This window comes from Staurois parvus, unplaced genomic scaffold (genome assembly GCF_062004578.1).
Source record: "Staurois parvus isolate SC_StPar_1 unplaced genomic scaffold, SC_StPar_1.0 ptg000056l, whole genome shotgun sequence".
Classification (NCBI taxonomy): domain Eukaryota; kingdom Metazoa; phylum Chordata; class Amphibia; order Anura; family Ranidae; genus Staurois; species Staurois parvus.
The window spans coordinates 908090-935126 of NW_028317852.1; the positions used below are offsets into that span (position 1 = coordinate 908090).

Sequence of the window (27037 nt, forward strand, 5' to 3'; positions counted from 1 at the left end):
ATGGATTAGAACACCTGTCAGGTTTTTATTGCTATCTATGCCCCCGTTAGGGAGATATGCCCTATATACCCATATGGAAATAAAATATATTTGAAATGCTACAATTTTGGCCATATTATATATATATATATATATATATATATATATATATATACTGAAATATATTGTATATGGCCAAAATTGTAGCATTTCAAATATATGTCAATATATTTGGGAAGAATATTTTTTAAATATATGAAAAATATATATACACACACATATATACATATATTTGAAATATATATTTGAGATATATATATATTTGAAAAAAAATATATGTTTTTTTTTACATACATACATATATACACAACGCATGTTGAAATGAGTTTTTATTACAAAATATATGAAAAATATTTTTAAAAATACATTTCAAATATACTGTATGTCTTTAAAAATACAAATCTACACATTTGGAATTCATTTACAAATATATGTAAAAATTATATGATATATATACTTGATGTTGAAATGCATTTTTTATATATTATAAAATATATGAAAAATATTTTTTAAAAATATATTTTTTAAATATATTCTTCAGATTTTTGTTAAAATATATGTTAAAATGATATGATATATATACTTGATGTTGAAATGCATTTTTTATATATTATAAAAGATATGAAAAATATTTTAAAAAAATATATTTTTTAAATATGTTCTTCAGATTTTTTTTAAACATATAAAAAAGTCATTTTAACATATATTTTTTTACATATATTTGTAAATGCATCCCAAAAATGTAGATTTGTGTTTTAAAGACATACAGTTTATTTGAAATTTATTTTAAAAAATATTTTCCATATATTCTGCAATAAAAACGCATTTCAACATGCAGTATATATATATATATATATATATTGAAATATATTGAATATGGCCAAAATTGTAGCATTTAAAATATATGTCAATATATTTGGGAAGAATATTTTTAAAATATATCTCAAATATATTTTTCTTCCATGTGGGTATGTCCTGTTTACCGTTGTCACATAGTGTAATAGTGAAAGAAAATCCCAAATTGTGGGTCGTCAGGAGCACAGAAATAGAGGGGGAATCTACCAAGGGGGATGTTACTTTTAGTGACCCTGGTTTCTTCTCACTTCCTCTTTTGGCTATGGGACCGAAAGTGAAGGGAAATCTCCTCAATGGGACTCATATGGCAATAAAATTGTCAAAATGAAAAAAAAGGGTTTTTGCCTTTAGTTTTACTTAAAAATGGCTTGTAGAAAAAGAGTTTTGAGACTTTTTCAGTTTGCATTAACCAGTCACAGTCACGGATCAAGCACTAGCCTGAAAATTGTGCCTTTTGCGAGAAAACTAGCAGTGCACTTGTGGACGTGCTGTTCTGTAGATTATGGTTACATTTATACAGGCTTTGTGCCTTGGTGGGAATGGCAGTGGCCTACTGTTATTGACACCTGTTAACGGCTAGCTGCAGCTGCCGAGCCCATAGCAGTTTGTGGATGCTTGCGCGGCCAGCGTGCGGCCAGCAATCAAAACAACCTGAAACCATAACATTTCCACCAACATCCACACAGGTGGTATGAGGTTTTTCTCCCCAAAAATCTGTCTTCAGTTTGTACCAAACATGTCTACAGTTACCATGGGCAATCAAATCTATTGTCAAATCAACAGTCCACAGCAAACTGTTTCAGAAGTCCTGGTCTTTGCCTATATGTCTAACCACTTGCCCTCCTGAGGATTTACCCCCCTTCCTGACCAGGCCGTTTTTTGCATTATGGCGCTGCGTTACTTTCACTGACAATTACACAGTCATGCAAAACCACACCTAGATGAAATGTACCTCCTTTTTTTCCCACGAATTGAGCTTTCTTTCAGTGGTATTTGTTCGCCTGTGCATTTTTTATTTTTTGCGCTATAAGATTTTTGAGAATTGTGAGAAAAAAACATTTTGGACTTTTTGCTATTAACCTCTTCACGCCTGCCGCACACAAATGTGTGGCCTCCCGGTATCTGGGCCTAGACGCCGAGCGGCCGCACATTTGCTTTCTATTTAAAAAAGTACATATGTGCCCTGGGTACATGTCCAGTACTCACGGAAAGGTCCCGATCTCCTCTTTTGGTATGTAAGTTTTATGTATCATTTGCTCAAGTATATCACCTTCACCTCTATTTCAAATACAGTCAGGTCCATAAATATTGGGACATTGACACAATTCTAACATTTTTGGCTCTATACACCACCACAATGGATTTGAAATGAAACGAACAAGATGTGCTTTAACTGCAGACTGTCAGCTTTAATTTGAGGGTATTTACATCCAAATCAGGTGAACAGTGTAGGACTTACAACAGTTTGCATATGTGCCTCCCACTTGTTAAGGGACCAAAAGTAATGGGACAGAATAATAATCATAAATCAAACTTTCACTTTTTAATACCTGGTTGCAAATCCTTTGCTGTCAATTACAGCTTGAAGTCTGGAACGCACAGACATCACCAGACGCTGGGTTTCATCCCTGGTGATGCTCTGCCAGGCCTCTACTGCAACTGTCTTCAGTTCCTGCTTGTTCTTGGGGCATTTTCCCTTCAGTTTTGTCTTCAGCAAGTGAAATGCATGCTCAATCAGATTCAGATCAGGTGATTGACTTGGCCATTGCATAACATTCCTCTTCTTTCCCTTAAAAAACTCTTTGGTTGCTTTTGCAGTATGCTTTGGGTCATTGTCCATCTGCACCGTGAAGCGGCGTCCAATGAGTTCTGAAGCATTTGGCTGAATATGAGCAGATAATATTGCCAGAAACACTTCAGAATTCAGCCTGCTGCTTCTGCCAGCAGTCACATCATCAATAAATACAAGAGAACCAGTTCCATTGTCAGCCATACATGCCCACGCCATGACACTACCACCACCATGCTTCACTGATGAGGTGGTATGCTTAGGATCATGAGCAGTTCCTTTTCTTCTCCATACTCTTCTCTTCCCATGACTCTGGTACAAGTTGATCTTGGTCTCATCTGTCCATAGGATGTTGTTCCAGAACTGTGAAGGATTTTTTAGATGTCGTTTGGCAAACTCTAATCTGGCCTTCCTGTTTTTGAGGCTCACCAATGGTTTCCATCTTGTGGCGAACCCTCTGTATTCACTCTGGTGAAGTCTTCTCTTGATTGGTGACTTTGACACACATACACCTACCTCCTGGAGAGTGTTCTTGATCTGGCCAACTGTTGTGAAGGGTGTTTTCTTCACCAGGGAAAGAATTCTTTGGTCATCCACCACAGTTGTTTTCCGTGGTCTTCCGGGTCTTTTGGTGTTGCTGAGCTCACCGGTGCGTTCCTTCTTTTTAAGAATGTTCCAAACAGTTGTTTTGGCCACGCCTAATGTTTTTGCTATCTCTCTGATGGGTTTGTTTTGTTTTTTCAGCCTAATGATGGCTTGCTTCACTGATAGTGACAGCTCTTTGGATCTCATCTTGAGAGTTGACAGCAACAGATTCCAAATGCAAATAGCACACTTGAAATGAACTCTGGACCTTTTATCTGCTCATTGTAATTGGGATAATGAGGGAATAACACACACCTGGCCATGGAACAGCTGAGAAGCCAATTGTCCCATTACTTTTGGTCCCTTACCAAGTGGGAGGCACATATGCAAACTGTTGTAATTCCTACACCACTCACCTGATTTGGATGTAAATACCCTCAAATTAAAGCTGACAGTCTGCAGTTAAAACACATCTTGTTCATTTTATTTTAAATCCATTGTGGTGGTGTATAGAGCCAAACATGTTAGAATTGTGTCGATGTCCCAATATTTATGGACCTGACTGTATATTGAAAAAGTTAAAGTGACACTGGACCTTTGTTTTTTTTTTTCTTCTAAAATAACAAACATGTCTATACTTACCTGTTATGTGCAATTATTTTGCACAGAACAGCCCCAATCCTTTTTTTTTTCGGGTCCCCTCCAGAGCTCCTGGCTCCTCCTCCTTGAGCAGTGCCCCCAGAGAAAGCCGCCGGCTCTGGGGGCACCTTTGCATGCTCATCCCCGAGCGTACGTAAGACACATAGATCCATGGCTCGGCCCCGCCCCCTCTCTGTCCTTATTGGCTCACTGGCTGTGATTGACAGCATCGGGAGCCAATGGGCTCCCATTGCTGTCTCAGCCAATGAGGAGAAAGAGGCTGTCGAGAACCTCGCTGGTTGGGCGGGGGCTCAGGCAAGGATTGGAAGGTGGATGGAGGATAGAATACATGAAGGTAAGAAAACATGGACCTTTTAGAACCACTCTAACAATTTCCATAGGGTCTACTTACTTTTTCACATGACTGTACTCCTATAATGGCTATATATGGTTCAAATTTCAGCTGATTCCAGCATAATCAGCCAAAATTCAAAATGTGGATGGCTCTGTCTATACCATCTGGTTTTTCAACTTCAATATGGTAATCAAAAACATTGGGGTAAAGTTCTTGGCCAAACAGTAATTTCTCTGGTATTCTGACAACTGTGGGAGCAACGGATGTCAGAATAAAATAGCAGGCAGGGAGACCACTCCAGCCATGGGATATGGGAATCTATTGATTTTTTTGTTCAGCTTGTGAGGCTGAATGATAGAAATCTTAATGGGTATCGCTTAGCCTTCATGAACAAAAGGTAAGGGAGGCACTTTTAAAGAGAGTTGCACAGTGAAGAATTTTATTCATGCAGCTATAGTACTTAACAGCTCGCAGTTTTAAGGTTTCTAGGGTCTTTTCCCATAATTGCTGCGCAGCCAAACACACAGTCACTCCTATTAGATCAATGAACAGTCTAGGCATATGCTTTTCTGATGCTTTATTGTGAAACTTGAACTTGGATAGGTTCAGGGTAACTGTGGGATACTCCAGTAATTTGATCAGGAAATTGAGGACATTAATGTTCTTTTTAAAGATTTCAGCAGAGTCGTTGCACAAACAAATAGTAGACTGTGCTTCTTTAACAGCAACTTGAGGATGCTAAACTTCTTCCTAAGGATCTGAGCCCTTGTTGAAATGTTGAAAATTAGCTTTTCAGGATACCAAACACAATGTCTCCTGTAAGTAGCGCTGACTCCAGCACAAGAGGGGTGGCCACCGCACACAGTCTCAGGAATCTCTCACACCAGTCTGTACTCACTAAAACCCTTGGATGAATATCTTCCAGACATCTCTCTAGTGATACCAGACCAGAACCCAGGATAAAAAGTCCCTCAGTCAGCTCCAGCAACTTTCAGCAAAATAGCCCCCTAGCAACCTAGCTGGGATCACATTGAACAGCAGACACATGGTGAGTCTGCCCAGAAGGACAGCAGCCGTCCTGGCTGTGGCCTCTTCATTTAAGACATAAGACTCCTCTGTTCCAGGTCTCATAGTATTTATACACTCTCCCAGCCACCATATGGGCACATTCTCCCCAGGGACTGGCCAGAGAAATATGCAGCTGCTGATTAGACTCTCCTAGTCCTCTATCTTCCATTAACTTTCCAGAAAGACAAGGGAAGAAGTCAAGCCTGCAGCCAGTGAAATATACAACAGACCAAAATAATCACACACAGCTCAACTGACTACAGTGAGCCCAAACTAAATTTACCTAACCTAGCACATATCTAGGAGTGTGCTTCACTGTGCTATGTCTCAAATAACACAGGATTCAGCACCAGTTAGCAAGCAGCCATTAAAGCTATCTGTGGGCTGCTTCCCATTCTGGATAACATTACAGCACTTGCCAAACTTTACAACACATTTAAATCAGAGTGATAATGGATGGTTGCCAAAATATTCAATGCAAGGATACTACACCTGAGCACTTGAAATGTCCATAGAATCTTTACAATCTGTTACCTCCCTAAGAAAGACAAATATATAAAAATTAACATCATCAATTCTTTATCATACTGTATTATTCAATTGCTTGGCAAAGATACAAAAAAACAATATTGTAATTAGGACAGGCTCATGAGAAAATGATAAAAACTGGACAGTATACCAGAAAAGAAAACAGTATTACCCAAATTGTGCATCAACACTTTAAAGTATTAATACAGAACAGGTATGCAGATAAAGACTTCTGACTGTCCTGAGATGTTCCTGATCTGTATCTCTGACTTTTCACAGAAAATTGAAGACAGACTGATAACCAACAGATTAAAACAAATCAGTGAAAACTCCTGTTTATCGTTCAAGAAAATTTTAACCAGCAACAGTTGCTGTCAAGATACTGTGCCCAGGTATGAGAGGAACATCCTTGGAGAATGTTATATGCTATGCATAAACATGATTTAAAGCAGAAATAAATTCTGCTAGGGAATAGGGTGGGTGGTATTGAGCCATAATGTGTGAATACACACTTACTTCTTAGTGTGCCCTGACTCCAGTGATGATAGATCCAGGATCCTATTGCTGCTCTGCCTGATGACACCACCATCTCCTCTGCTGTTACTTATGAGTCCAACAGTGCTTCTCTTCAGCCATTGGATGGCCATTGATGTTGAAACTCCTGCACATGCACAGAGGAGTTACAGCATCCCCAGTACCTGATTCTATTATTTCCCATGCCAAGAGCAAGCCGATATGTACACTGCATGGTGCATGCGCCATGCAGTCTCCATAGGAGAAGAAAAACTAAAGGTGTGGAGAAATTGTATCTTGGTAAAGTAGACTTGGTAAGTCTCTTTTGCAAATAAAAAAAAAATCCCTAGGTCCTTGCAATTTTTCACAGGGGGACTTTAGTTCCATTGTAGCATGCATGTCCTCAACATGAAAAATATTTTGACACTACGTGGCAGTTCATTTCCAGAGTCTATTATCGCAGTGAAGCAGCTGAAGTTGGCTAATCCTTCCAGGGTTTTTAAACCACTTCAGAGAATGTAATATAATTATAATTGAAAGCTATAAAAGTTGCAGTAAGAGGGCCGTTGTTGGGGACATGTTTGTAAGCTATAAAAGCTGCAGTAAGAAGGCCATTGTTGGGGACATGTTTGTAAGCTATAAAACTTGCAGTAAGAAGGCCATTGTTGGGGACCTGTTTGTAAGCTATAAAAGTTGCAGTAAGAGGGTCATTGTTGGGGACATGTTTGTAAGCTGTAAAATTTGAAGCAAGAGGGCCATTGTTGGGGACATGTTTGTAAGCTATAAAACTTGCAATAAGAGGGCCATTGTTGGGGACATGTTTGTAAGCTATAAAAGTTGCAGTAAGAAGGCCATTGTTGGGGACATGTTTGTAAGCTATAAAACTTGCAATAAGAGGGCCATTGTTGGGGACATGTTTGTAAGCTGTAAAAGTTGCAGTAAGAGGGCCATTGTTGGGGACATGTTTGTAAGCTATAAAAGTTGCAGTAAGAAGGCCATTGTTGGGGACATGTTTGTAAGCTGTAAAAGTTGCAGTAAGAGGGCCGTTGTTGGGGACATGTTTGTAAGCTATAAAAGTTGCAGTAAGAAGGCCATTGTTGGGGACATGTTTGTAAGCTATAAAAGTTGCAGTAAGAGGGCCATTGTTGGGGACATGTTTGTAAGCTTTAAAAGCTGCAGTAAGAGGGCCGTGGTTGGGGACATGTTTGTAAGCTATAAAAGCTGCAGTAAGAGGGCCATTGTTGGGGACATGTTTGTAAGCTGTAAAAGATGCAGTAAGAGGGTCATTGTTGCAGATATGTTTGCAAGCTATAAAAGTTGCAGTAAGAAGGTCATTGTTGGGGACATGTTTGTAAGCTATAAAATTTGCAGTAAGAGGGTCATTCTTGGGAACACATTTTAAGCTGTAAAAATTGCAGTAAGAGGGCCATTGTTGAAGACATGTTTGTAAGCTATAAAAGCTGCAGTAAGAGGGCTGTTGTTGGGGACATGTTTGTAAGCTATAAAAGTTGCAGTAAGAGAGTCATTGTTGGGGACATGTTTGTAAGCTATAAAAGTTGCAGTAAGAAGGCCATTGTTGGGGACATGTTTGTAAGCTATAAAAGCTGCAGTAAGAGGGCCATTGTTGGGGACATGTTTCTAAGCTATAAAAGCTGCAGTAAGAGGGCCATTGTTGGGGACATGTTTGTAAGCTATAAAAGTTGCAGTAAGAGGGCCATTGTTGGGAACACATTTTAAGCTGTAAAAATTGCAGTAAGAGGGCCATTGTTGAGGACATGTTTGTAAGCTATAAAAAGTGCAGTAAGAGGGCCGTTGTTGGGAACATGTTTGTAAGCTATAAAAGTTGCAGTAAGAGGGCCATTGTTGGGAACATGTTTGTAAGCTATAAAAGTTGCAGTAAGAGGGTCATTGTTGAGGACATGTTTGTAAGCTATAAAACTTGCAGTAAGAGGGTCATTATTGGGGACATGTTTGTAAGCTATAAAAGCTGCAGTAAGAGTTCTGTGTTTGGGGACATGTTTGTAAGTTATAAAAGTTGCAGTAAGAGGACCATTGTTGGGAACACATTTTAAGCTGTACAAATTGCAGTAAGAGGGCTATTGTTTGGGACATGTTTTTAAGCTGTAAAATTTGCAGTAAGAGGGCCATTACAGAAACACGTTTTTAAAGTTCACCATTGGGAACATGTTACATGCTCCACCCATTTTTAGGGTGGAACATGTAACATGTTCCCATAGCTGCAGCCACACCCGCCGCTCCCCTTCCCTCTGACACATAATATGGGGAGAAGTTTCCCCATACTATTTGTCAGATATGAAAACAACGTGGCTGTGTGGGGCTCCGCCCACACGGCCACGCCATCATTCACGGACTGAATGAATAAACTGCAAGTCCAGACAGCCTCAGTGGCTGTGGGCTTGTAGTTTTCAATGAACAACGACGGCGCTGTGGAGTGGCAGTTCATTGAAGCTTCCTATCAGAATATCTGCTTGACCGTATATCCTGTACAGCAAGCAGATATTCTGACAGGTCTGCAGGAGCATCAGCAATCTACTGATCATTGGTGTAATACTTTACAGGCTGCTTTAGACAAAAATAATAAATGCACCTTTTTTTACCTACAAAAAAATGTGCATTTATTATTTTTGTCCAAAAGGTGAACTTATCCTTTAAGCTAAAAACATTGCATTAACAGAGCCATTGTTGACACATTTTTAAGCTTTAAAAGTTGCAGTTACAGGGCAATTGTTAGATACCCATTAATGAGCTCAGCATATGTTGGGCATTACAGTATGTGGCGTGGATAGAGTCAGCGGTATCTTGTTTACTGGCTCACAAATGCAACAGGAAGTCCGCATTTAGTTTTAGGTTCTATGCAAAGCATATAAGCCTAGTCCTGATTAAAGCATCTATCTGGATACTGACAGTAACAAACAACCTCACTCACTTTGATGTAGGACAAGCAATGTAGAACCCAACAATAGAAAATCATGCTGCTGCCCCAAGCACGTTTAGGGTGGAAATAGCTATTTGAACGGAAAGGCTGACACTGACATTACAGAAAGGGAATGTATGACTTTATAGCTGTAAACTTCTTTAAAAAAAGACCTTTGTGAAGTGAAGGCTTGAAATACCTTTCTACTTAGCTATTTGTTTTGTAATGACATCAATTCAATCATTTTGTTCAGGGCATAGCAACTTTTCACAACAGAAAATGGTTAAAAAAATACAATGTATTTTTCTTTTATCATTGTAATTTTTTTATGTAGCATCCATCATTTTTCAGAGTCATTGTACCATATTTCCATGACTGTGTAACATACAGTATCTCACAGGAGTACACCCCTCACATTTTTATAAATATTTTATAACATCTTTTCAGGTGACAACACTGACGAAATGACACTTTGGTGTCCGTTTATGACACAGAGAATAGCTGTGATTCAACGGATCTCAGCTATTCTCTGGTCATTCACAGTTTATGACACTCAGGAGATCATGTCAGCCCTTCACTGGAGATCTGTGTTCTCCCTCCAGATTCTCCAGCCCAGAGCTGGAGAATCAGAGGGACCGCAAACTAAGCAGAGATAATTTACCTCTGCTTAGTAAACTGATCTTTTACTGTAATCTCACGAGATTATAGTAAAATGAGCCGTTTTCCAGAGTTTGTAGACCGTTCTCCAGCGTTTGGAGACTGTTCTCCCTTCGTTCGGAGAACTGCTTAATAAACTGCATTCACAGGAGAACTGTGTTCTCCGAGAATGCCGGAGAACTGAGCAGCGATCTATTACCGCTGGTTCATAAACGGACACCTTTGCTACAATGTAAAGTAGTGAGTGTACAGCTTGTATAACAGTGTAAATTTTCTGTCCCCTCAAAATAACTCAACACACAGCCATAAATGTCTAAACCGCTGGCAACAAAAGTGAGTACACCCCTAAGTGAAAATGTCCAAATTGGGCCCAATTAGCCATTTTCCCTCCCCGGTGTCATGTGACTCATCAGTGTTACAAGGTCTCAGGTGTGAATGGGGAGCAGGTGTGTTAAATTTGGTGTTATCGCTCTCACTCTCTCATACTGGTCACTGGAAGTTCAACATGGCACCTCATGGCAAAGAACTCTCTGAGGATCTAAAAAAAGATTTGTTGCTCTACATAAAGATGGCCTAGGCTATAAGAAGATTGCCAAGACCCTGAAACTGAGCTGCAGCAAGGTGGCCAAGACCATACAGCGGTTTAACAGGACAGGTTACACTCAGAACAGGCCTCACCATGGTGACAGCACTGAAGAAATGGCACTTTGCTACAATGTAAAGTAGTGAGTGTACAGCTTGTATAACAGTGTAAATTTGCTGTCCCCTCAAAATAACTCAACACACAGCCATTAATGTCTAGACCGCTGTCAACAAAAGTGAGTACACCCCTAAGTGAAAATGTCCAAATTGGGCACAAAGTGTCAATAGTTTGTGTGGCCACCATTATTTTCCAGCACTGCCTTAACCCTCTTGGGCATGGAGTTCACCAGAGCTTCACAGGTTGCCACTGGAGTCCTCTTCCACTCCTCCATGATGACATCACCAAGCTGGTGGATGTTAGAGACCTTGCGCTCTTCCACCTTCCATTTGAGGATGCCCCACAGATGCTCAATAGGGTTTAAGTCTGGAGACATGCTTGGCCAGTCCATCACCTTTACCCTCAGCTTCTTTAGCAAGGCAGTGGTTGTCTTGGAGGTGTGTTTGGGGTCGTTATGTTGGAATATTGCCCTGCGGCCCAGTCTCCAAAGGGAAGGGATCATGCACTGCTTCAGTATGTCACAGTACATGTTAGCATTCATGGTTCCCTCAATGAACGGTAGCTCCCCAGTGCTGGCAGCACTCATGCAGCCCCAGACCATGACACTCCCACCACAAGACAAACTTGTCTTTGTACTCCTCACCTGGTTGCCGCCACACACGCTGGACACCATCTGAACCAAATAAGTTTATCTTGGTCTCATCAGACCACAGGACATGGTTCCAGTAATCCATGTCCTTAGTCTGCTTGTCTTCAGCAAACTGTTTGCAGGCTTTCTTGTGTATCATCTTTAGAAGAGGCCTCCTTCTGGGACGACAGTGTGCAGTGCATGGTCTGAGCACTGACAGGCTGACCCCCTACCCCGTCAACCTCTGCAGCAATGCCACCAGCACTCATACGTCTATTTCCCAAAGACAACCTCTGGATATGACGCTGAGCACGTACACTAAACTTCTTTGGTCGACCATGGCGAGGCCTGTTCTGAGTGTAACCTGTCCTGTTAAACCGCTGTATGGTCTTGGCCACCGTGCTGCAGCTCAGTTTCAGGATCTTGGCAATCTTATATAGCCTAGGCCATCTTTATGTAGAGCAACAAATCTTTTTTTTAGATCCTCAGAGAGTTCTTTGCCATGAGGTGCCATGTTGAACTTCCAGTGACCAGTATGAGAGAGTGAGAGCGATAACACCAAATTTAACACACCTACTCCCCATTCACACCTGAGACCTTGTAACACTGATGAGTAACATGACTCCAGGGAGGGAAAATGGCTAATTGGGCCCAATTGTGACATTTTCACTTAGGGGTGTACTCACTTTTGTTGCCAGCGGTTTAAACATTAATGACTGTGTGTTGAGTTATTTTGAGGGGACAGCAAATTTACACTGTTATACAAGCTGTACACCCACTACTTTACATTGTAGCAAAGTGCTATTTCTTCAGTGTTGTCACATGAAAAGATATAATAAAATATTTACAAAAATGTGAGGGGTGTACTCACTTCTGTGAGATACTGTATATAGAATTAAATAATTTCCTTCTATTGGTTGTTTATATTGCTTTGTCCTCAGTTGCTTAGATACAATGTCAGCCAAATTTCAGAATGACTGTGGTCAGGCTTGTACTGAGAGAACCAATCATTGTATAGCATTATTAAGCAGGAAGCCCAGTGTACATAAGTAATAATTAGCAAATATGTATTTTTCATATGCATAGAGTAAAGCTGGCTATACACTAGTAGATTTTTTTAACAGAAAAATGTGTAAAGAAAGGCTGACATTAACAATAGTTACATTACAGAAAGGGAATGTATGACTTCATAGTTGTAAACATCTAAAAAAAAAAAAAAAAGAAGAAGACCTCTGTGAAAGCTTGAAATACCTTTCTACTTAGTTATTTGTTTTGTAATAACAAAAAAAAAAAATTCCCGTATTATGCTCAGGGCATGGCATCTTTTCACAACATGGAGAACTGTTAAAGGAAACTTACAGTATATTTTCCTATACAATTGTAATATTTGTAATATTTTTTATGTAGCATCCATTAATCAATATACAAAATTTCCATGACTATGTAACATATACAGAATTATAACATTTTCCTCTATTCATTATCTATTTTGCCCTGTCCTCAGTTGCTTAGATAAATTTTCAGCCACACCGACAGAATCATTGTGGTCTATCACTGAGAGAACCAGTCATTATGCAGAATTATTAAGCAGTAAGCCCAGCGTACATAAGTAATAATGAGTAAATATGGTTTTTCCATATGTATAGAGTTAAGTTGGCTATACACTAGTAGATTTGTGTATATTTGTGAGTATGAACATTTGCAGTACATTCAGTGACTTAATGAATTTCATAGGTCAAAATTTTGCATGCTTTTGATTTTGGAACAAATAGACTTTACAAAACGAAAACTGCATACACTGTTAGAGATTAATTCAAGAACAATTTTCCATCTTGCTCCATTGATTTTCTCCTCACTGTGGTCAAAAGCAAAAGCTGATTTGACCCCAGTAGTGATTAGGCTAGGTTCACACTATGGCAGACCACGCGACCTGTATTTGCTCAGGCATGGCAACCCATTCATTATAATCAAGATGTGGGCTGAGATGCTTGGGAGTGCCATTCAAAATGAATGGCAGCCCCGCACGTCTTGTAAGAGCAGCGTGATTCAGTTACGGGTAATTTAGGGTGCGGGAACAGATGTGATTCCTGCACCCAAAACCAGCCCGTATAATGTGAACCAGGGCTTAGAAAATATACCTTCTTAAAATGAAAAAATTTTAATGGAATTCTACTTGTGAACATACAGCTTAATGGCCTCTACAGTGATAAGATGATCTACAATAAAGTAAACCTTTTTTCAGTTAAAGTTTAATAAATTAGTTTTAGATGGTGATAGCAAGCACCGCCTGGTACTTGTAATACCTACTTGTTACCCTCAGTGGTGATACAGGGTATCCCAGGAGCCCCAAAATTTTAGTATGCAGGTTTCTATTTTTTATAAAAGTTGAGCCTAGTCACAACATCCTGCAATGTAACATGAGTACCCCAGCAACTTATTATGAACAGCATATACTGCACTATTTGATGTGATAATGGCATGTCTATGCTTGGAACCAGACACTTAAAATTATATTTTTAATATTTGAATGTAATTAAAAAATGACATTATGTTCTTGCTATTAATATTTATCAAGGTACACAATAAAGGTTGAATGATTAACAAATGAATGTCTTACTTTTCAGCCTCAATCTGAATCATTTTTTGTTTCATATCACTCAAACAGCCTTGGGCTTCAGACAGCTGATCTCGTATTTTCTCCAGATCATATTCCAAATCTTGGTTGGTACGTTTTAATTTCTCATTCTCTGATTTTGTAACCTTCTGTGTGCTGCGGAGGTTATGGAGCTCTCGTTCCAGCTGTTAGAGTAGAACAAATATGAATGGTACATGATATAAACGATGCAGTACAACTTGCCAGAAACACTGCTGCTGTTTTGCGTATATACTGCAGGTCTGGATAAACCAATTGCATCATGATTGCATTATCAGTTTCTGATATGAGTCTACCTGTCAGGGCTCCCAGGTGTGACCAGAGGTGTGTGACTGACGCAGGGAAACGCAGACTTCAGATATGTGATAAACAATATAATTTATTAACACTAACCATACAAACATAAACGCAGTGCAATACTAAACATAATACAGTGCAAACAAACCAAACCAACCACCCACAAATAACAGTACATACAAGCAAGCGTCGTCAGGCAGGCCGGGTCAATATCAATAGGGCAGGTAGGTACAGGGGAAGCAAGCGGAGAATGGTCGGGGTCACAGGCCAGGTTCAGCAGGTAGCTAGCAGCGTAGTACAGAGGGTCAGGCAGAGGGATGGTCAGGGTCACAAGCCAGGGATCAGAACAGGTAGCAAGCAGCGTGGTACAGAGGGTCAGGCAGAGGGATGGTCAGGAGCGAGCCGGGATCAGAGCAGGAGAAGTCAGCAGCGGTTCAGATCAGGCAGGGTCAGCAAAGGAACAGAAACAGGATGCAGGACAGATACAGGGCCCAGGACAAACACAACACCAAGGCAGAGTCTGCAAGTCTGGCCATCCCTTAAATACACCAGTATCATCAGTTCCAGGTGTTAGCTGGCTGAAAGGTTGAGTCTCTGATTGCTGGGAGCACCCGCTGGCCAGCCCTGGTACTGCAGATCAAAAGGCAGGTGAGTCCCACCATTGCTGGCCAGTCCATTCCTGACACTACCTATGTGCCTATCTTTGCATTTAAGCATATGAGCCTGAAAAGCCTGGCATAAAGTATGGAAGAATGATCTTCATACCTAGAGTAAACATTATATCCTTTGTCAATATTATACAAAGAGAAGTTTAACTGATAAAACCATTTAAAAACCATTATTATATATTTTAACTTTCCAAAAAACAAAAAAGGAGTCTGTAGAATGGGGGACAGAAAGTAGATTCCCCATTGTAGACTCTGATCCCCTTCCACAGCTGCTTCCCTGTAGGTTGGCGGCCACTAAAAGAGTCTCTATAGCAGCTTCAAAGAAGATGAGTGGAAACACTCACCATGTTAAAAGCCTCAAAACTGTTTCTTAATCCATTCAAAAAACATACTAGTCCATCCGAGATACAAGAATCTAATGTGTTTCACTTGTTAGGTGCCAACTCATAGGGTCACGTTAGGGTGCTTGTACCTTGAATGGACAAGTCTGTTTGTTAGATGGGTTATTAAATAGTTTTGAGGCTTTCAACGGCCATTCCCATCTTCTTATATGGAACTGGTATAGACACTGTTTCCTGTTATGAAAGAAATGTGGTGTCAATGCTAATCTCTTTTTGTGAAAATGCTAGTTGCCTGACTGATGTGCTGACCCTCAAGGTCAGTGGCAGGAAACAAGTATAAAGATAAGGACTTTTCTCCTACATTCCTTATTGGGATAACTCTTTCTGATCAGTGACTGAGAAAGTACTGTAATCCATGAATCTAGTAACATTTTCAGAAGTAAATCAGCAACAGCAATCAGACTTTTCCTATTACAAGTCCCTTTGCAAAATTTTCATGTTTTAAAGTAACTTGTGACTATACGAAGGAAACTATTACTTAAAACTTTACCATGTTTTCTAGCTGCTCTCGTCTGTGAATGCCTATGTAAAAACTGATATTTCCAGGTATGGCAACATTTGGATATTTCTCCTCAATTTCCACAATTCAATAGTTGCCCAAGGGTTATCACCTGAGTGAGTGACATGTGAAAAAAGGGTATACTTAGGTTGGCCATAGATGACTTCTGTTGAGAGGGAACAACCATAGATGGATTGAAACTTGGCTGGACTTAACTGACCGAATGCTGATCATTGAAGTCCCGCTTAAGTCATATATAAATACTGACATTAAGAAGTCAAAAATTGTATAGGAAATTGCAAGCAGCATAAGGAAGATATTCTGTTTGCAATTATTGTATCTACTGTATAGCATATGAGCAAACAACAGGATTATAGGGTTTTAGCATTTTATTTCAGTCCTGCAATCACAGGTATAAATTCATTCAATATTTTAAAACTATTTTTGTGTTTGGCTTACTAATACAAATTTTAATCAGCTGATATGTATTACAAATAATATACTATTAGGAAATATCAGAAATGACAAGAATTAGCCCTCTGAGAATTTTTCGTATAAAAATACAATTTTTTTTTATACCTTGTCATTCTTAGTTGATGTGATCTTAATTAACATTGTGATTCCATTAGCCAGGGGTCAGTTGGTGAACTGTGGCCTTCGTTGGAGAGTAACAATTTCCAGACCACTTCTTAAGTGGTCAGTATAACAAGTCCGTACACACATGAAATACATGTACAGGTGCTGTATTATTTGTAAAATGATTTGTATTTCTGCTCATCCAGTCTTAAGATTTACATAACCTACAATGCTGTGAAAAAGTATTTGCTCCTTTCCTGATTTTTATTTTGCGTATTTGGCACAATGAAATTATTCAGATCATCAAACAAATTTAATATTAAACACAGTGAATAAATGCAGAGTTGGAAATATAGTGCATATAAAATATAAATATCAATATAAAACCACATGAATTCATGTAATGAATACCTTAATGAAAACTAATAAACATGGCTAATGAAAATGCTAAATCACCACCGTATACCGAAAAAATTGTGACATAAATAAAGTGCTCAGTCCTCAGGGGATACACCCGAGGGCGTGCTGGTGCATGAAACGCCTTGTGTGCTGACGTCATGGCGCATCACACTAGCACCACCTTGTTTGACCGTTATTATAATTTTTTTTTATGAAATTCTGTGTTAGTTTTACGCCAGATGTAAAGGGACACACACCTTACAAAAAGTTAAACTTTTGTCTCAGCAGTCCACAGAACATTTCCCCAAAAGTCTTGGGGATAATCAATCTTGAATCTTGAATTTCTTTAGATCGTGGAATGATGTGTTGCTTTTTGAGATCTTTTAGTGTGCTTCACTTTGTCAGACAGCTTAAATTTAAAAGATTTCTTGATTCATCAGGTCTGGCAGTAATCCGGCTTGGGCAGGGGTGTATTTACCACAAGGCAAACATGGCATTTGCCTAGGGCGGCATTTTTCATGGGGCAGCAGCATTTTTCAGGCGGGTGGCGCCATCCCCCCGAAAGAAGGAAAGGGAGAAGGGACACACGCAGCACAGGGGCCAGGTGGGATCTGAGAGAGGCTGCGGGCTGCCTGATGGTGTATGCAGAGCCTGACTCTTGTTCCCGGGGATGTCCGAAGCTGTGAAGGTGAGTGTCTTATCTTTTGCCAGGGTGGGGGTTGCCAGTGTATGGGGGGCGGTGGTAGTAGAAGGCTGTCTTGGGAGGGGGCGGCAGGAGTGCTGTTGGTCAATGTCAGGCTCCCTTCATGGGGAAAGCAGGTGTTGGCTGGTGTCAGGGTCTTTCCATGGGGGGAGGGCAATTTTTGTGTTGCCTAGGGCAGCACGGAACCTAAATACGCCACTGGGCTTGGGTGTGGCAAGAGAAGTTTAACTCAGCTTTACCAAAAATGTGGTTAATCACAGCTCATTCATGATTTAGCAAAGATGAGAGAGGGGGGGGAAATTACTTTTTCACAGGGCCAGACAGGTTTGGACAGCTTTTTATTCTTAAGCACTTCAATACAGTGCACTTTTACCCCTTTACTGCCCAGTGTTAGCCTGCACGCCTGCTGTGTGGAGAAAGGAGGGGATTGAAGCTGATCCTGAGCTGAAAGGCAGCCATGGTGGGTTTGCCAGAACATCAGGAACATATGTTTGGGACCTGATTCTTGGGGTCTGGTGTGATATTCCAGTGCTGGTACTGGGCATTTCCTCCCTTGAGTGTATCGTTATTGGTGTTTGCCGATTGACCATTGGGGTGTATGGCACTGCTGGTGGTTGCTTGGTCTTCAGAGCACAATATTCTTATTCTTTTAGGAGGGACTGTTTCCTCCTCCAATTCGGTCACTGACCCACTACTTTCTACTGGCTCGTAGTCCGAATCGAAAATGGATGGTGAGAGCTCCCTGGATTTTATATGCCTCCTAACTAGTAAAATATTTTTGGGACATGGCAGCTCTGGTGATTGCAGCTGTATAATGGGTAAACTGCTGATGGGAGGCTATGATGGGTACACTGCTGATAGGTGGCAGTGATGTCAGCTCTATGACAGGTACACTAATAAGGCTGCACTGATGGCTGTGGTGACAGATGCACTGATGGGCTGCACTGACAGGTCCACTGAAAGCTGAACTGACAGGTACACTGGTGGCTGCATGAGGGACACAGCTCCTCACTGGTTGTCACACCCTAGGGGCACGCACAAGCGGCACAATGAGAAGGAGGTCATAGGACACCCACTCAGATGGACACCCGGCCATCAATCTGCTATAGACTGAGCAGGAACGTGTTAATAAATAAATAATTTAAAAAATTAATTTTGTATTTACTCAGGTTATCTTTGTGTAATATTAAAATTTATTTGATGATCTGAATCATTTAAGTGTGACAAATATGCAAAAAAAAAAATCAGGAAAGGGGCAAATTATTTTTCACTGCACTGTACCATACAGCACAGCACTGGCAGGGCAAAAAAGTTGATTTTCTGTGCTGCAATTATTTAACACCCAAAGGTCTTGTTCTGCCCCCAGACTGTGACAGAACAGTGAAAGGAGAAAGCAGTAGACTGATGTCCTCATCTATCTGACTCTCTGCGCTCTCCTATCAGCATGATCATTGTTGGCACATGAATGCAGCAGCACAGCAAACTACCTCTTTGGGCTGCCTCTCCCCCCTCAAGAGTTCTGTTGTACAGGTGACCATAAGAAACTGATACTAAACCAAGTGTACCCAGATTACCATACATGCTCTTGGGTACGAAGCCTGGCAGTAATGTATTGCTGTTATCATTGATAATTCTATGTATTTATTATTATATATTGGGATTTTTCTCGTCACTGTATATGTCATTGATATGTTGTACTCCTGATGAAGCATCTGTCTTTGGCTGTGAAACACGTAGAGCAGTGACGCTCCTCCTCTTTTACTCTCTCTAAGTTCTCAAGGATCCCATCTTGAAGAATAATTGCTATATCAACACTCTGCTATCTTGCCTGTGTTATCTTTGTTATATGACTGAGAAAGATAACAAAGGGGTTGCAGCCATATGAGCTAATGTCATCATTCATTTTAATAAGGACATTTTATTTTATTGCCACGTGGATTTTATCATTAAGTCATGAATAAAAATATATACGTACAGTTGCAAGAAAAAGTATGTGAACCCCTTGGGATTACGTGGAGTTTTGCATGAATTGGGCATAAAATGTGCTCTGAACGTCATCTAAGTCACAACATTAGAAGAACACAGTCTGCTGAACATAATACTACACAAACATTAGATGTTGCCATGGTTTAATTGCACATAACATGTAAACATTCACAGTGCAGGGAGGAAAAAGTATGTGAGTCCCTAGCTTAATGACTTCCCCCAGAGCTAATTGGAGCCAGGAGTGAGCCAACCTTGACTCCAATCAGTGTGGTGATATTGGATGTGTTGCTGACAGCTGTCCTGCCCTTAAAAAACACACACCTGTTTTGGGTTTACTGGTTTCAAGAAGCACTGTCTGATGTGAACCATGCCTCGCAGAAAGAGCTCTCAGAAGACCTACGAAAAAGAATTGTTGACTTGCATGAAGCTGGAAAGGGTTACAAAAGTATCTCCAAAAGCCTTGATGTTCATGTGTCCACGGTAAGACAGACTGTCTACAAATGGAGAAAGTTTACCACTGTTGCTACTCTCCCTAGACGTGGTCGTCCTGTAAAAATGACTGCAAGAGCACAGCGCAGAATGCTGCATGAGGTAAAGAAGAATCCCAGAGTGTCAGCTAAAGACCTACAGAAATCTCTGGCACATGCTAACATTTTTGTTAACACATCTACAATAAGGAAAACATTAAACAAGAATGGAGTACATGGGAGGACACCACGGAGGAAGCCATTGCTGTCCAAAAAGAATATTGCAGCACGTTTGAAGTTTGCAAAAGAGCACCTGGATGTTCCACAGCACTACTGGCAAAATATACTGTGGACAGATGAAACCAAGATTGAGTTGTTTGGGAAGAACACACAACACTATGTGTGGAGAAAAAAAGGCACAGCACACCAACATCAAAACCTCATCCCCACTGTAAAACATGGCGGAGGGAGCATCATGGTTTGGGGCTGCTTTGCTGCCTCAGGGCCTGGACAGATTGTTGTCATTGATGGGAAAATGAATTCCAGAGTTTATCAAGACATTTTTCAGGAAAACGTACGACCATCTGTCCACCAACTGAAGCTCCGCAGAGGATGGGTGATGCAACAGGACAATGACCCAAAGCATACAAGTAATTCAACAGAACAATGGCTGCAACAGCACAGAATACGCCTTCTGGAGTGGCCCAGTCAGAGTCCTGACCTCAACCCGATTGAAATGCTGTGGCATGACCTTAAGAGAGCGATTCACACCAGACATCCCAAGAATATTGCTACACTGAAACAGTTTTGTGAAGAGGAGTGGTCCAAAATTACTCCAGATCGTTGTGCAGGTCTGATCTGCAACTACAGGAAACGTTTGGTTGAGGTTATTGCTGCCAAAGGAGGGTCAACCAGTTATTAAGTCCAAAGGTTCACATACTTTTTCCTCCCTGCACTGTGAATGTTTACATGTTATGTGCAATTAAATCATGGCAACATCTAATGTTTGTGTAGTATTATGTTCAGCAGACTGTGTTCTTCTATTGTTGTGACTTAGATGACGTTCAGAGCACATTTTATGCCCAATTCATGCAAAACTCCACATAATCCCAAGGGGTTCACATACTTTTTCTTGCAACTGTATATAATTGTTAGGATTGTCATTGTCTATGGTGCTGTGAAAACCCCTATTGTGTCTGATACTAAATCAAATTAGGGCACTACCTGTATGTAGCAGGGGCAGACTGACAACTCATGGGGCCCCCGGACAACAGGGGAACATGGGGCCTCTGTGTCCTTGCCCAAACTCAAAAAAGCCTATGAAAAAGGTACCAGGGGCATCTCATGGGGCCCCCTACTGACCCCGGGCCCTCGGGCAGTGCCTGAGTTTCCAAATGGTCAGTCCGCCCCTGGTATGTAGCTTGCATTTTCTCTGTGTGCTTGCATGGGTTTGAGTATTTCAGTTTTCACACACTCTAATGCTGTGCTGGTAGAATAATTGGCTCCTCTAAAATTGGTGCAATGTGTGCATGTAAGATAGGGACCTTAGATTGTAATTTACTTTAGGGCAGGAATTTATGTGAATGTAAAATATATCAAGAGTTGCATAAATGATTGCTATATAAAAACCTGTACTAATAATAATAATATAATAACTACATTGCTTGCACTTTTAAAAGTAAATTAAAAGATGTATTAAGGAATACAGAGATGCCATAGTTATTGTCTTTGATATTTGCCAAGGAGTTCCGCTTTAAGTTAAAGTGGTTATAAAGGCTCAAGGTTTTTTTACCTTCATGCACACTATGCATGAAGGTAAAAAACATTTTGTGTGCAGCAGCCTCCCTAGCCCCCCTCCCATAATACTTATCTGAGCTCCATTGCAATCCAGTGATGTGCAAAAGAGCCTCGAATTTCCGAAAACTCTCACTCCTCATTGTCAATCACTTCCGATGAGCCAATGAGGAGAGATAGGGGAGGGGCCGAGCCATGGCTCTATGTGTGAATGGACATGCAGAGCAGCAGCTCAGGAGTGAGCCTGCGTAGGTGCCCCCATAGCTAGCTGATTGCTGTGGGCGCACTCGGCAGGAGGGAAGGGCCAGGAGCACCATCAGAGAACCTGAGAAGAGGAGGATTGGGGCTGCTCTGTGCAAACCATTACACAGAGCCATTGAGTATAACATGTTTGTTAACAGTTGCAGTAAAAAAAGAGCAAATGTGAATAGATGATCGCATGAGAGTCTAATAAAATACTTTTTCTTAAAATTTTCTTTAAATATTTTGTTTAGCTAACATAATTTGAGTAATTTAAGCTTTACATAAATAATTAAATGAACACAGAACACAGTAATTAGTACTGGATATAGACATTTGGCCCCGTGTATGTAATTATTTGTTTTTGTTTTACATATTCTAAACCTCAATGTCTTACCTCGTTGTGAACAGAAATCAGCTGCTGCACCTCTATGTTCTTCAAATCTATCACATCTTTCATTTCTTGATTGTGGATACTGCTCCGGGCATCACGCTGAACAAAAAACCATCAATAGAATATTCAAACTTTTTGGAAGTATTTAATATGATATGTGTAGACTGGACATTTCTCCAACCTCTTCTCAACAACATATGAAAAAGTTGATCATAACTGCATAATGCAGGATACACATCACATGATTATAAACTTCAGCAAAATCAAATAAACTTCAAATTAACTATATAAAATGTGAAACAGTTATTTCTTGCATGCCATATGTTTTTAAGTTAAAGTAAAACTACATCAAAATCTTTTTTTTTTTTGTCATTTTGGTATGAAGGATTATTATTGGGATTACTGAGGATATGGTAATTTGATCTTTTTTAAGATGTCAGTAGCCCCAATTCATAGTAAAGTAATATGGTGCTGGTTACCAATTTTACTGTGAATAAAATGATAACGGGCTTTTAGAAAATGGCTACCGAGAGTCCAGTATTTAGCTGTTAAAGATCTGAGAAGTGTCCTTCACAAATTTGGCGGTTTGTAAATCATAGTAATATGGCTCCGCTTCTCAGTCCCCCACCTTCATGGGAGATGTGTGCTGGTAAGGCTTCAAAAAGCTTGAACAACATCAGCACTAGAGGTCCACTGAAGATGTCCCGTTTGACGAAACTCATAGGGAGGAGTTTTAGTGCTAACGTCACGGAGCTACTGTGAGATGCAGTGGCTTGTTTTGTGAGTCTGTGCCTTTCTTGGATTCAGATGCTTCTTTTCATGTACTTGCACTACTTTTAAAGGCTAAGTTCACCTTTCTAACAAAATAAATGCACATTTGTGTAGGAAAAAAGTGCATTTATTATTTTTTTAGGTTCCTGAAAAGCATTGCACCCACAATCAGCAGATCGAGAACTACAAGCCATCAGCTGCAAAGGCTGTCGGTATTTGTTGTTCGTTCATTCACAGATCTCTGTGAATGAATGATGTGTACGTGTGGGCAGAGCCATGTTCTTTTCAAATTGTGACAGCGGGTGCAGGGAGAAGATGCCAGACTTACTGCCACAATGGGGGGGTTAGGATCGGTGGGAGGCTGCAGGAGTGGGAACATGTTACATGTTCCACCCTAAAAATGGGTGCAATCTGTACATGTTCCCAAAGGGGAACCTATCCTTGAATAAATACAACACTATAGTTTTATTCTATTTGCTCATGTGGTGATCTTTTTTCCTGACATAGTTTTGTGCAGGCTTGCTATGTTCCTGGCTATCAGCCAGAATCTTAAAGGGACAGTAGGCTTGCTTGAAACTGGTAATGACTGTAATGACAGTGGAGGAACAAGCTAACCTGGGTGTTATTGTCAGAGATTGCTGTGCTGTGTTTATTGCAGCAAAACCTTCTGGGGAGTTAGCAATTCACTTAAAGGGTGCAGTGTGGATACTCACTAGAAGAGTTAATCATCGACTGCACAGGGTGGTGGAGACACATTTATTTCTTTATTTAATAAAATGTATGCCTTTTTTCGAGACACTTTGGACATTTAATTGAGGAGTATATCTCATGTATTTTATTATTTAAACTGATGGTGTTATTTCATAGTTTATTGCATTTATGTTTATTTTGGCACCGCACACTGTCTTTTTCATATTTCATATTAGGTTTTGTGTACCAACCTATTTGCTTGCCATCTGCCTAATCCCTGTAAGCGCTGGCAATTTACCATATATTTAATAATAAAAACCTGACAGGTTGTCTAATCCATCTCCACTCTACCACAGGTACCACTTAAAAAAACGTAGGGCCATCTTCAAAGAAAACAATAAAGCCAAAAAAGTCCCTAGTTACCTTGCATATTTTGCCCTGTTATAACCATGAAAGTAAAAACAGAATTCTCAATATATTTACAATGACTGCAGAAAACACTACTCCAGGATCCCACATTGGCCAGCTATGCAATGGGTCATGTAGTCAGTACTAAAAGAGAGAACCAGCCTCTCACACCCACATGCAAAAATAACACTTGATGTCTACTTGAGCTGCGTTTTATGATATTTTTGGTATATTCTGCAGGTGTAGAATCATTTTAGTATGTAGCAGGACAGGGCAAATTAGATTAAATAGTAACTGTACTACACATGTGAACAAGACCATTTTACTAACTTGAAACTTATTTGAAATGCTTAAAGTGTCTCCTTTCCGTAAATCTTTTTTATTCACTTGCAATGTGCCTTTGAACATGCTAGTTTGACTACACCAGGAGAGTCAAATCTCCAGCAAAGCCCCAAGCTCCTTGAACGTATAGCCCTCTTACCTTTTTTGGAGTGTCTAATAAAGCAGGCCATAGACGAGTTGAAAACTGAATGAAAATCCTTGGTCATTAATTTTTCACATCATTAGTGTGCCATACGATTTTCACGTCACAATCGAAAGTGTCTGATCCAAAATGCTGGATTTTGTTTAGAAAAATGAAACAAATGATGGCACAATCGTACACACGTTTTTCGTTTTTCGATAGACAACACAATTTGTTTTCGACTCGTCTATAGTCTGCCTTACTCTCTGTGCTGGCCCAGCATCTCTACCCCTCGACTCACCTCCCTACATAATCTTTCATACAGCTGCTGAGACTATAGAGTGACAGCAGCAGATGACAGGTCCATGTCTGCTCAGTTTATGCAGAGGGACAGAGCTCCGTAAACAGACCAGCTGTCAGTTGGTACCCTACTGCCCTCTGATGCAGTCTGCCTAGATGAAGGAGGACAGATCCCCTTCTGTTTGTTTTTAGCAGATCAGATCAGAGTCCACTCCATTCTTCCCCCTTCAGTAACCACACTGTCCAGGTGTGGGGGCTGGGGTCGTACTAGTCAAATGTTAACAAACTCATGCATTTATCTAGCCCCTGTTGAAGTTGGCTAGCTCTGCAAATGTCCATATTTCAGTTCTGGGTCAAACTGCAATTATATCATTTTTTATCAATTATTACACACTCCTACTTTATAAAGGCTTAACAACAGGATCCTCCATTTATGCTCAGCAACTGCTGTCAAGCTGTTGCACCATGAGTAGAGTGCAACACTGGTTTTAATAAAGTTACTGTTTATTTTGACTTCATCTGAGTTTTATCCTGTGTTGAGCCCTGGTAGAGAAGTGGTGTTACCCCTGAGACGCATAGGCTGTTTTTACATGACCTTTTCACCAACAATTAAAATGATCTTGGACTCGTTCATCCAGTTTTTGTCTGGTACTCCTTTCTGTGTTTCTAGGAATGGCCTGGCCTCAGGGTTTCTTGAAGAGATGCCCAGCCTGTTTTGTTAAAAGGGCCACTTTGTGAAAAAAATGGAATCCACTTAGAACGAAACCTCATTGTCATACGATTTGTACCAGACATTAAATCCTAAGTCCCCCTTTTGCTGCTGTTCTATTAAGATGCTGTGAGAGACAGGTGTCTGTTGCAAATACTGTAAGAGTCTGGTTCCATGCTTCAAAAAATGGGAGTGACACTGTCTGATAAACTTCTGCCATGTAGTATGAGACTGTGAGAGAAAATATAGTGAACATCCATTGCCATGTTACAGGAGATGCAGTCATCACTGCCATGGTAAAAGAGATTCTATGGACTTCTGTAATGGTACAAGACTACAAGTGACCATTGTCATGTTACAAGAGACTGTAAATACCACTGTCTTGTGGGTGGTTCTGGCCTAAGTGACCCATTTAGAAATGTGGCTATTATGACTAGCAAGGCTAAAAATTATAAATGTTAGGTAATTCTAAGGCTAAAGTCATTGAGGTGATGGACTCTCTACCTCGTGGGTTAATCTCTTTATTTCCTCTCGCATTTGCTGCTCCATTTCTTCATAAAGACGCTGCACTTCTTCATTGTGTTCAGCAATTCTCCTGGGTTAAGAAACACACAGACGTTTATGGAAATTTATGGAAAATATGTACTGTATATAACATGCAAATAAATCTTATTATATTGTCAAACTTTTACATACAAGAGGTATAAACCTAAATAGCTATGAAATGTTTCTAGAACCTTGTCAAAACATTTTAGGCCCAATGTTCAATTTATTTCAGCTAAATGGTTCCCAGGTGCATAGAAACAAAAAGGTATGCAAAGTCTTAAGCCCCTTTCACATGGGCGGACCGGCAGACCTTGAAAACAGAGAGGAGGACCATCCATTGTTCCCTATGGGGTGGGTGATGTAAACGGACATGTGTCCGTTTACACCCGCCTGTATTCGATCTGATCCACTAAAAACAGATGGATAGGGGATCTGTTTCCCATCAATCTAGCAAATCGGATCAGATGACAGTCTGATGTAAACAGACAGGCGATCCATTTACATCAGACTGCCCCATAAAGAACAGCGGGCTATGTCCATGTCCGCTCTTCACAAGCAGAGCAGACAAAGACCTGTCATCCGCCTGTTCAGAGTGGATCAGTGGACAGAATGAAGTCCGCTGTGTGAAAGGGGCCTTACAGTTCATTTTTTTTTAGGAAGCCTGAGTAGATAAGCCTGTCCACTGCCACCAGGCTGTAGAGGGGGACCCCTGGTCTCTGTGTGCCCTCTACTGACACAAAGCAAGAGCTCTTCTATCAGCAGGGAGTGCAAGCTTTACTAAT

At 40.4% G+C, this 27037-nt stretch overlaps 1 protein-coding gene across 3 annotated transcripts in view; it reads right to left on the bottom strand.

Annotated features, from left to right (window-relative positions):
* LOC149469951 (EF-hand calcium-binding domain-containing protein 4B-like) overlaps positions 1–27037 on the bottom strand; it is a 133764-nt gene that overhangs the window by 69650 nt on the left and 37077 nt on the right. For all 3 annotated transcript variants that reach the window (XM_089668176.1, XM_089668174.1, XM_089668165.1), the window contains exons 6-9: positions 26214–26304; positions 22372–22467; positions 13909–14090; positions 5823–5868 (exon numbers count right to left, since the gene is read on the bottom strand). In XM_089668176.1, the coding sequence (XP_089524302.1) occupies positions 5823–5868; positions 13909–14090; positions 22372–22467; positions 26214–26304 (415 nt within the window). The remainder of the gene's footprint in view (positions 1–5822; positions 5869–13908; positions 14091–22371; positions 22468–26213; positions 26305–27037) is intronic.